The following is a 12,425-nucleotide window of genomic DNA, read 5'->3' on the forward strand; positions in this document are numbered from 1 at the left end:
GGGATACACGAGGCCAGAGTTGGAGAAATGCAGAGTTCTCGGAGGTTTGTAAGGCTGAAACAAACCTCTTTTAGAATAAGTGACGTGCAAAATAAAGATCTGTCACATACTTGAACTTGTAACAAATCTTAATACTTGGAAAACACCTTGATTAAATAGCCAGGAGGCCTCACTGGGTTTATTGGCTACTGCTGTCCATATAAGACAGAGGATCAATGAACATGGGACAAAAGATCATCCAATAAACAGCCCATTTAGACACTGTCATCAAGCAGCAAATAACTGAAATAAGTCATTGGTTGATTTAAGTGTCACTGTCTCTTCTTGCCTGCTAATCTAACATATTTGATAGCGTGCAATGTGCAGAATGAACACCAAAGCTGCTGGTTGTGACTCTACATCTGTCACTTTTATTCTAAATTTGTTCAATTAACTGCCTTATTTCTGTAAGAAGGAGGTTAATTAAGCAATTCATGTCCTTTACAGAAGCACGCACTGAGAATTAAACTTCTAAACCAAGACCTTTTGAATCATTTAAATTCTGCTCTCATTTAGTGATATTGATTGTTAAGCTATCACACTCGAATAATGCCTTTTTTAACCCGGGAGAGATTAATCTACTAATTGTTGTTGGCCTTGGACCGACAAGATAAATTTCTTGGCTTTTGAACTGATATCAACTAGTTCCTTTTAACATTTAGAATTTTTTTTTTGTTTAAAGCCTTTCTCAAGCGTTCCCTTGCATTCGATTTGGAGAATCCATCCTTTCACACATGATTTTAAAAGCTTTATATCCCAGGGGAACTCAATCCATGTCCAGGTAGTCACAAATCAGAAATGAATTGAGGGATATGTTTGATACTGGGCCTCATTAATTACCTACATGTGGACAACCCTGTTACATGACTCCCTTTTATCTTTTGGCTTAGCTGTAAGGGTTTTTTTTAACCCCCGTCCTTTTATTTGTGTTAGATGAGACAAAGCAGATATTCATTTCACAAAAGAACCAAGCAGTTCACTTCATGAAGGGTTCAGATCCACCTTTGATATTCATGCAGAAGAAACAGCTCAGAATATGGCAGACTGAAAATGGCAGATGAAGGACATACAAAAAGAACCTCAATGCCAAATTTTCCATGAGCACTTATGGTGCTGCCAAGGTCCAAGTGTTATAGCTTTGATTTAACTGGTACTGTACATTGACCTCTGTGGTGAGACTGTTTTATGATCTGGAATGCACGGCCTGAAAGGGTGGTGGAAGCAGATTCAACAAAAGGGAATTGGATATATACTTTAAGAGTATTTGTAGGGCCGTGGGGAAAGAGTAGAGGAGTGGGACTAATGGGATAAGTCTTTCAAAGAACCAGCACAGGCATGATGGGCTGAACAGCCTCTTTCTGTACTTTATATTCTATGACTTCATACAAACTAGGAGTACCCAGATTGTCGAGCTTCAGGCGGGCCCCAGTCTGAGCTCTCCAGTGTCAACTTGGGTAAGTTGTTAACGCTTTGGGTCCAAGCCCCATATCAATACCCGCAGTTAATTTTATTTAGTGTTTTCTGACAAATTTATTAATGTCTGAAAAGCTTTGTAACAGCATTTTGCCCCTCAGTTCTAATTTTCTTTGACATTATGGACTCGCGAGTCTTCCTGGCCTTTGATTTCAGCTCAAATGTTTTATGTTTATCTTGCTGCCAGCTGAGCTTCAGAGACCCACTGGCATGAGCGCAGTGTTGAGTGTGGCGGGATTGGGCTCAACTCTGAAATGACACATCCCCCACCTTCTTTAACTGTCCAGCACAGTGTTGTCCAGTACATTGGCCACATGCAGTAGATTAGGAATCCAAATGTGGTGAAGTCCATTTCTCATTAGGAAATACAAAGTGAGGAACATACGCCACCATTGGGCATTGCAGGGCATGAGAGCCCCCTGCGGAGTCTCACTTAGGTTTGGAGCCGAATGAGTGACTCAACTCCAAATAATGTGTTAAAATAGTAATTTTATTGAGTAATTATTAAATAATTATTTAACAATGATAAAATAGAAGAGAAAGATAACTATTAAAAAAGAAGGGAAAAGAGTATAAAAAAAGGCAAAAAACAATTACAGCACACTGCTATAACCCCAAATTAGTCTGTTCACGACAGCTGCCTAAAATGGTCCCATTCCCCCTTGGTACATACATCACCAAGTCTCCGGAGAACCTTGCACGGGTTTGGACTCTCCGGTCAGTCACCCCCATCGACGTCCCTTCCTCGGTAGTCTTCAGTGGTTGCCTAGTCCACTCCAGCTGCAGCCCCAAACGTTGGATGCTGTGCCACCTTTAAGTCCAATTTCGGGATGCATTCCAGCTTCCTTATCAAAGGAAGTCCTTATCAAGTTCTTCTCACAAGCACTACGAGGCCGCATAGGCCGTTGACATACCCTTCGATGGTGTCTCTCACCTGCCATCAGTTAGGTTATACTGTCCATCAAAAAAACTCCATCTTCTTATACCACACCATAGAGAACCATGTGCAAGGTTCTCCATTCTCCTGGCTTGTAGTTCAAGGGTCATCGAATACCGTAAGAACTGACTGCTATATAAACAACGAGAAAGCAACTGTTATTTTCAAGAAGATAAAAACAGTAGTTGAGACAAAACAACAGCTGTGCATGGCCTGGCCTGACCAGCATGAAAACAAAAGGAAAAAGTTCATAATTAATGCTGATTGCCATTGTTTGTACAATTGATTAATTACTTGACTTAATCAGAGTACAATCACACTTAGTTTTAAATCAATGTCTACAAAGTAACCTTTAAAAATTCACTACAGGTTTAATGCAAGTTTTTTTTTAAATCAAAAACAAAGCAGGAATAAAATGCAAAAACATAAAAAGTACAAAAAAGTCATGGCTGCAGGCCTCAGACCTACAGCATGTGACCTCAATATTGCCACATCATGTAGATGTGAACTTTAACTGTTTTGTGCATTTGTTGGTAAATGGTAAGAAATCAGAGTGTAAGTGCTTTACTCCTTTGGCTACTGAATGGTGGTAGATGTTTGTTCAGTAAACATATACATGTGAAGTACATTAACTGTACTGTATGGGTGAGTGTTAGGCGTTTTCAACGGAAGACTTGCATTTGGATAGCACCTTTCATGACCACTGGATGTCTCAAAGCGCTTTACAGCCAGTGAAATACTTTTGAAGTGTAGTCACTGTTGTAATGTAGGAAACGCAGCAGCCAATATGTGCACAGCCACATGATAATGACCAAATAATCTGCTTTTGTAATGTTGATTGAGGGATAAATATTGCCCAGGACAACTCCTGCAGGCAGGCGGGGCCTCGGTTTAACATCTCATCCAAAGACAGCACCTCTGACAGTGCAGCACTCCCTCAGTACTGCACTGGAGTGTGAGCCTTGATTTTTCTGCTCAAAGCCCCAGAGTGGAATTTGAACGCATAGCTTTAATGACTCGGGGACAAGAATGCTACCAACTGAGCCACAGCTGTCACTGTGGTTTCAGTATAAATCGGTGCATGTGGCTAAAATGGGTTTGCCATGCCACACCTGTAACTAATCACTGACCTCAATTGGACAACACTGGTCTCGGACTAACTGACAAAATGGGCATTTGGGTGAAGTACTGGAGAGTTATTATGCAACTGTACCGAGCATGATTCATCATCATTTTTTGGAGAGATGGGGAGAAAATTGAAGACAAAATGGACACAGTAGTGATTTGTCAGTAATACATCTTTTCAGTGGTGACTCACCCACTTCTGTCCATGCAGCATAATGTGAGGGGGAAAATATGATTACTGTTTCAAATTGTATTTACTTTGGTATATTTTCTTTCCTGTGTTTGTGATTTATATTCAGTTATTGGGCTCAGTGCTGCTCACTCTGTCAGACACATCCATGTCTGCCTCCAAACCTGACATACAAAAAAAAAACCCCACAAACCATCCAAAACAAATGCCTTGAGATTTCCGGCTGTTCCCAAGCTATTTCCAATGTAAATGAAACCTCCTGAAAACTGTGAACGGGTTCCATGTTGCTTTAAAATGATTTTTGTTTTACAGAAATGGAATGCGCTCCCTCCCCACCCACCAGTTTCCCTGCTCCAGAAACTAATGGCTCACCAGCACAAGTCCATTAAGCTTGTTCCATCCGCTATTTGTTAGCCCATGAAGGCTCTGCCTTTTTAATTCCAATTCCTCATCTGATTTCTGCATATTCCTTATTACCCATCCTGGGATTTATCTGAATTGACTTTGTATCGATGGCCATCTATTTAGATTGAAGTAACAACCCCCTAACAGGCATGAGGGAGTGTATGACTTTAAAATATCAATTTCTAAGAATGCAGTTCTGTTGGTGGATCGTTAATTCCAGCAGAAAGTGAGCATTGTCCTGTTTGTGAGTTTTTTTATTTTGTTGAAATGAAATTGTCACCAGTAAAAGCCATTGGATCTAAAATTCCAAGGGTCCATTCTGCTCGCTGAGTTGCAACACCGATCCTATACTGAGTTGTGGAGACGGACAGGGTGGCTTGTTAGTGAGCGGGAGTTCATTATCGTAATTGGGGTGTGCAGCCTGCTCATGTAAGGGTGCATCAGAGGCGTCTGCTGTGTTCTGCTGGTAGAAGATGAGCCAGTATAAAGCCGCTCGGCTCAGAAACCACGGCGTCCTTTCTCAGGGAAGGATTCAAAAAATTATTCTGATCTTCCAAGAGAGCAATCCTCTCCGGGATTAGTTACCTTGTCTTGCAAACCAATTGGGGCCTATCCCAGGCCTGAGGGGAAGTCACACCAGCTCACATTTGGTGAGGGTTCACTTGGTCCTTACAAGAGTGTAATGAGTATAATTAATTTGCTGCACAGTTACATGTGGCACGTAAGTCACACACACTCCCTGGTTGAGCGCATGTTCTTATCTGCAAAAGCCTCACCAACAAAGGGGCTTCTGAACTTCACATTACATCTGTATTTCAAACTTTAAATTTTAAAACCTGAAGATCTCTAGGGGCTTCTTAGGAGCTAAGGCTAGAGACAGATTTCACTAGAGTCAAAAAACTTGTGTTCGGATAGAATGGGGGCATTGGATTGTCATAAATGGGAATGTTGTGTGACTGAATGGATACATTAACTTTGCTCAACTTTAAAAAGTTTAAGTGAGGCCAAATTTGATCTCTTTTAAATATCAGCTTGGCTCTGTTGGGAACACTGTTGTCTTTTGGGTCAGAAGGTTGTGGGTAAGGCCTATTCCAAGAATGTGTAATCTAGGTTGCTGTTCCAGTGTAGCATGGAGGGAGTGCTGCATTGTCAAAGGTGCCATCCTGCTAATGAGATGTTGCAGTTTGGCCCCATCCTCTTGTTCCACTATTATTTGAAGAGTCGGTAGTTCTCCTGGTGTTCTGTTCAGCCCACCTCACTTAACCAACACCATCAGCTGGCCATTCACGTCAGGGTTCATCGTGCTGTGTGCAAAATAGCTGCTGCATTTTCCTACCTAACGACATATAGTGCTGCATAAATACAAGTCTTTTGGAAGTAAGACTCTTGATGGAACTATTATTTGTTTTCCAGGTTCTTCTATAAGCAGCGAGTCCTCGCCAGTCTCTTCCCCAGCAACTAACCACAGCTCTCCTGCAAGCACACCCAAAAGAGGCCCGATTGGACCCATTCTTGTCCCAACAGCTGGTCACAGTGTTCCCAGTACTCCCCCTGTGGTGACAATTGCACCGACAAAAACTGTTAATGGGCTTTGGCGGAGTGAAAGCAGACAGGTGAGTACACAGTGCTCTTGTGTTTGGGCAGTTCGAACTAAAGCCTCTGAGGTCAACTTTACGGAAGCCACATTTGAGGGATTAAAATATTATAAAGGTTGGAATTTGGCTCCTCAGTTTCTTTTAGTCTCTCTTGTGAGTGTGACATGCGTCGCACTTGAAGGGCCCATGAGTTGGGGACAGGTATATATCATTATAGATCTGATTTTCTGTCCCCACAGCCCCAACAAAGCCTGCTCCCCAGTAGGAGTTATCCCAGTAATCACTTCACACTGTGAACCATAATTTATGATAGTGACAGTCTTTACTATCACTGCTGTTTTTGGTGTGTATTTACAACAGCAACTGGGTAATTGGATCCGATCCTGTTCCTCTCAGTTCGGGACAGGACATTTTAGGGCTGATTTTCTGACTTTTTGCTCTGGCTGGGAAGTTTTACCAGTTCCCGATCTAGGTTGCTGTCCAATGACGCCCGCTGAAGTCATGTGAGGGCATCAGCCACGATGCTGTTGACAGCTCAGTGGTCCTAAGCCCAAGGCCCTGTATCCATCAGAAGATACAACACTCGGGTATGGCCAGGGTCAGCTGTTCTCCAGCTCTACTTGCCCAGTTACCCTGTCATGTTAATTACCTGATCTCTGGGGTTTTAACTCTTTGTGTGGTGTAACTAACAGAAGAGAAAGTTGACAATTAGATTCCAGTGCATTTCCGCATTAGTGCAAGGTGAATGCAAGCACTGCACGAGACAGTTCTTAATGGATTAATCAAATCATTACCCAGCTACACTGGGAGAAGCAGCAATCAGTGTTCCAACTAATTGTGTTGTGAGGATCCTGCTCAGTAAAGCACATCAGTTCAGATACTAGAGAGTAAACAAAAAGGTAGTCTTCACGTTTCGGTCTATGCATGAAAAGGCTGCATTAATAAGGGGAGCTTGGCTGAGCTTCTAGTGCCATAACAAACATACGGTTATAATTCTGATGGAAAATGACTGATGCAAATATTTGTTTTTTTATCTCCAAAAGAATAATTGATTCTCTGGGGTACAAAAACAAGCAGAATTTGTTTGCCTTTCTCTGATTTGCATTCAGGTAATCCAATCAAGAGAATATTCTTTCGGTGGCACATGCATCGAACTTTCTTAATTGTTGTCAGAAATTTATTGAATTTTAAATTAAAAGGTGCAGGCATTACTCTGCCTTCGGTGTACCAGGCCCGGTTTGGACCAGTCCTACATGTGGATTCTCAAAAGGGGAGGGGAAGAGAGAGGTCGGAGTTGCTCTTAAGGCACTATAAATTGTTCTACTTTGCAAAGTTCTTGGGTTCCTAAACTCACATTTTGCAATCATTTATGGAGTGTCTTTAATAGCAGAATTAGCTTCAGTTGCTGTGGTGCAGTGAATTGAGGGAAATGAAATCTTCACTTAGAAAAATGGTTTCTTCATGAGTGCGTTGAAGTTCCATTCCTGCTTGAAATCTTTACCCCCACCCCTCCAGTTTCTCTCTTCCTTTCCTGAAAGCGCTGACTCATACTAGGCTGCAGTTCCATGGACACTACCAGCTCCTGAGGCCATCAACCAAGAGGCAGTTCATCACTCGTAAAAATTGGAAATGAGCCTTTCTTGCTCGACTGCTCCACAGTGTAAGTTCCATGTTGTCAGGTCACGAGTTAATTTACAAGACAACTCTGTCCACAATTTATCCGTTAGTATTATACAGAAAGGTTATAGAGGCACTGGAAAAAGTGCAAAAAATATATATTTAAGGATCATACCATAACTGAGAGGAAAGACTGAACAGACTGGGGCTCTTTTCTCTAAAGAGAAGGCTGAGGGGTGATCTGATCGAGGCCTTTAAGATTATGAAAGGGTTTGATAGGGTAGGTCCATACAAGATGTTTCCACTTGTGGGGGAATGAAAACTCGGGATCATTAATATAAGATAATCACTAATAAATCTCATGGGAAAGTCAGGAGAAACTTCTTCACCCAGAGAGGGGTTAGAATGTGAAACTTGCTACCACAGGGAGTAGTTGAGGTGAATAGCATAGATGCATTTAAGGGAAAGCTAGATAAACACGCGAGGGAGAAAGGAATAGAAGTATATGCTCATATGGAACATAAACACTGGCATAGACCAGTTGGGCCGAATGGCCTGTTTCTGTGCCTTAAATTCTATGGGCTGGGTACGCTAAGTACTGGCTGGGGGTGGGGCATAAAATGACCAGGGAAGGTGGGGGGGTGGAGTGCCCATCATCTTCCTGACACCATGGAATTTTACTAGGGGCAGGGAACATCGAGGACAGCCTTCCTGCCTGGAGGCCAATTGAAGCCCTTAAGTGGCCAATTAAGAGCCACCTAAGGCCTCTTCCTGCTGCCGCTGCCATATTACTAGCACCGGGCAGTCCCCCCCGTCACATGGAGAGACCACAGAGTCAAACAAGGCAGCCTCCCTGGAGGCTGGGGGCACTCCTGATCAGGCACTCTGTGGCTCATGGAGGGCCCCCCAACGGCAATGAACGCACCCATCTCACTAATCCCACTTCGCATGTGGGGAGGTTGCATCCAGCGCAGAGTCTCCAGGCTGGGTGCAGCCCCACCAGTGGCCACCACTCCCAGTGGCGCTGACGGGACTGAAGAGCTGGGCGGGCAGCTCTTGGCAGTCTCCCATCATTTAAAGGGAAGGGAGCTCCGGTGCCAGGCAGTTAATTGCTTGAGCGCCAAAATTTGCAGCCTGAGGTCCCAAATAGTTTTGCCCCTGGCTTTCTGGGCCAGTGTTGGAACCCCCACGGCGGGGACAAAATCCAGCCCCATAAGTGTCGCAGGGCTGCGCCAGCATGGGGAGCGTCGTAAACGAGGCGGCAATCGTCTGTTCCAATACAGGTCAGAGGATAGCAGTCAGCCTGTCCAGCAGCACCACTGGCCAATTACATCCGTCCAACTGTGGCTCCCAATGAGATCAGCTCATTCATTGCTGGTCAGGGACAGAACTTGGGAACCCTCCTGATCTCTGGTAGCTCAGTGTCACAGAAGGTGACCAAGCACAGCATTAATTCATTACCTGAGGCACTGAGGCACCAAAAGGCCTGTTTATGATATTCCATTCACAGTGTAAAAGTACTAAAAACGATCCGTTCCACAGAAATAGCACATAGGCAAATGAAATGTCTTTTCTTCAAAGAAGTATTTTGTACAATTTATAATACCTTCCTCAGGATCTATGTTTAACTGGATATTTCAGTTGTAAGACTCTGAGTTAGTGGAATGGGACGATGAATTTTCCATGGATGAATCCACGATGAATGAAATATAAAAGCAAAATCACGTGAATGCTGAAAATTTGGAATAAAAGCAGAAAATGCTGGAAATACTCAGCAGGTCTGGCAGCATCTGTAGAGAGGGAAACAGAGTTAATGTTTCAGATCAATGGCCTTCTGTCAGAACAGATAAATTGTCATATTAGAGAGCTTTCTGGTTTGTACTGAGCACAGCCAAATCCTCCCAACTCCAGTGCCTTGTGGCTTCTGGCCCAGTTGTGGAGGAATGCTATCCACTTGGATCAATACCCTAATTCCAACCAAGCCTATTGAAAAGAAGTCAACAAGCTGACCCAAAACATGTTTTGAAGTACGTGCAAGCCCTACATTTTCAAACTGGAGTCTGGATCATATCTCTGTTCTATCATCTGATTTCTCCATTATTCTCTGTATACTTCCGGAGAGTGAAATGAGTTTGGTCACTTCCCATCTGTTTGCTATTAAACATGAGCTTTGAGTGCAGAACTGTGTCCACTAGTCTGCTCTAGTTTGACTGTCTTACCATTTCCTACAGAAAATGAATAAGAAAACATATTGCTTTGGAACCTCACATCTATCCTAAAGTGTGGTGAAAGAAATGGATGCAGTACTCCAGTTGGGTTCCTAACCAGAGCTTAACTTCCCTGCCTTTGTACTCAATGCAAATACAAGGAGAGCAAATCAACGGAAGCATTAGTGGAGTACAGAAAGTGTGGGATGGAGCTTAAGAAAGCAATTAGGAGAGCAAAGAGGGAATATGAGAAAGCTCTGGCTGGTAATAGTAGGGAAAATCCCAAGATATTCTATAAGTATATCAATGGGAAGAGGATAACCAGGGAAAGAATAGGACCCATGAGGGACCAAGGGGGAAATCTGTGGGTGGAGCCAGAGGACATTGGTAGGGCATTGAACGAATACTTCACATCTGTCTTCACCCAAGAGAATGAGGATGTAGATATGGAACTGAGACAGAGAGAGACTGTGAGGTTCTTGAGCAAATTGTCATAGGGGGTGATAAGGTATTGGAGGTTTTGGCAGGCTTAAAAGTGGACAAATCTCCAGGATGATTTGTGTCCCAGGATGCTGTGGGAGGCGAGGGTGGAGATTGCAGGGGCTCTGACCCTAATTTTTAATTCCTCTCTGGCCACGGGGGAGGTGCCAGAGGACTGGAGAACAGCTAATGTAGTCCCACTATTTAAGAAAGGTTGTAGAGATAAGCCAGGGAACTATAGACCAGTGAGTCTCACGTCAGTGTTAGGGAAACTATTGGAGAAAATTCTGAAGGAGAGAATCTATCTCCACTTGGAGAGGCAAAATTTGATTAGGAATAGTCAGCATGGCTTTGTCAGAGGGAGGTCATGCCTAACAAATTTGATTGAATTTTTTGAGCATGTGACCAGGTGTGTAGATGAGGGTAGTGCAGTTGATGTAGTTTACATGGATTTCAGCAAAGCCTTTGACAAGGTCCCACATGGGAGACTTATCAAGAAAGCAAATGCACATGGGATACAGGGTAACTTGATAAGGTGGATTCAAAATTGGCTTAGCTGTAGGAGACAGAGAGTGATGACAGACGGCTGTTTTAGTGACTGGAAGCCAGTGCCCAGTGACGTACCACAGGGATCTGTGCTGGGTCCCCTATTTGTCATTTATATAAACGACATAGATGACTGTGGGGGGTAGGATCAGTAAGTTCGCGGATGACACAAAGATGGGCCGAGTGGTTAACAATGAGGTTGAGTGTCTTGGGTTACAGGAAGATATAGATGGGATGGTCAAATGAGCAGAAAAGTGGCAGATGGAATTTGACCCTCAAAAGTGTGAGGTGATACACTTTGAAAGGAGTAATGCGACACGGAAGTATTCAATGAATGGCCTGACACTGGGATGTTCCGAGGAACAAAGGGACCTTGGCGTGTTTGTCCATAGATCTCTGAAGGCAGAAGGGCAGGTTAATAGGGTGGTGAAAAAGGACTATGGGACACTTGCCTTTATCAATCGAGGCATAGATTACAAAAGCAGGGAGGTCACGTTGGAGTTGTATAGAACTTTGGTAAGGCCACAGCTGGAGTACTGTGTGCAATTCTGGTCGCCACATTATAGGAAGGATGTGATTGCACTGGAAGGGGTGCAGAGGCGATTCACCAGGATGTTGCCTGGGATGGAACATTAAACTATGAAGAGAGGTTGGATAGGCTTGGGTTGTTTTCGCTGGAGCAGAGAAGACTGAGGGGTGACCTGATCAAGGTGTCCAAGATTATGAGGGGTATGGACAGGGTGGATAGGGAGCAGTTGTTCCCCTTATTTGAAGGGTCAGTTACGAGGGGACACAAGTTTAAGGTGAGGGGCAGGAGGTTTAAGGGGAATTTGAGGAAGAACTTTTTTACCCAGAGGGTGGTGACAGTCTGGAATGTACTGCCTGGGAGGGTGGTAGAGGCGGGTTGCCTCACATCCTTTAAAAAGTACCTGGATGAGCACTTGGCATGTCATAACATTCAAGGCTATGGGCCAAGTGCTGGCAAACGGGATTAGCTAGACAGGTCAGGTGTCTTTAATGCATTGGTGCAAACTCGATGGGCCGAAGGGCCTCTTCTGCACTCTATTATTCTGTGATTCTGTTAATGCCTCTATTCATGAAGCCCAAGATCCCATAAGCTTTACTAACCACTCTGTCAATATGTCCTGCCACCTTCAAAGATCGATGCACATACATCCTGCCCTTTCTTCATTGCCCTGCAATTTCTTTTTCTTTTCAAGTCTATGTCCAGTTCCCTTTTGAAAGCTACGTCTGAAACTGCTTCCCTCACCCTTGCAGGCATTGCATTCCAGATTGTCATAACGGGTTGAGTAATAACATTTCTCCTCATCTCCCCGCTGGCTTTTTTGCCAACTCTTACCTCAACAGTCAGAATTTGTGCCTGCCTGGTATTCTGCACCACAGAAGCACTGGAGTACAGTTTCAGTAAAATATGAAGTTGGGTCTGTGAAAACCTCCAACTCTAGGAAGTCTACCGCTTGGTGAGGGAGTTTTCTCCATTGGGAGGTCCTTCCAAACTTGGATTGTATTAACCATACGAAATTGGGGAAAGCACTGCTAGATTGTTGATGTGTCATCCATAGTGATAGTGGTGGGAGCAATTTGAGGCAGTGAATTCAGAGTATAATACACAACACCTATCAAATCTTGTGATTAAAGCACATTGGCTTAAATATGATTCTTCACATCATGCATTGGTATCAATCCACTAAATAATTCTACTGATTTCACTGCCTTTTAGAAACTGAATAAAAGTCCAAATTCGACACCCACTGAAAATGGTCCATACGACAGCTGTGTCAGCCCCTATG

At 43.6% G+C, this 12,425-nt stretch overlaps 1 protein-coding gene across 9 annotated transcripts in view; it reads left to right on the forward strand.

Annotated features, from left to right (window-relative positions):
* gse1b (Gse1 coiled-coil protein b) overlaps nt 1-12,425 on the forward strand; it is a 611,543-nt gene that overhangs the window by 535,927 nt on the left and 63,191 nt on the right. For all 9 annotated transcript variants that reach the window (XM_068049108.1, XM_068049110.1, XM_068049109.1 and 6 more), the window contains one exon: nt 5,583-5,782. In XM_068049108.1, the coding sequence (XP_067905209.1) occupies nt 5,583-5,782 (200 nt within the window). The remainder of the gene's footprint in view (nt 1-5,582; nt 5,783-12,425) is intronic.

The sequence above is a fragment of the Heterodontus francisci genome, chromosome 17, assembly GCF_036365525.1.
Source record: "Heterodontus francisci isolate sHetFra1 chromosome 17, sHetFra1.hap1, whole genome shotgun sequence".
Classification (NCBI taxonomy): domain Eukaryota; kingdom Metazoa; phylum Chordata; class Chondrichthyes; order Heterodontiformes; family Heterodontidae; genus Heterodontus; species Heterodontus francisci.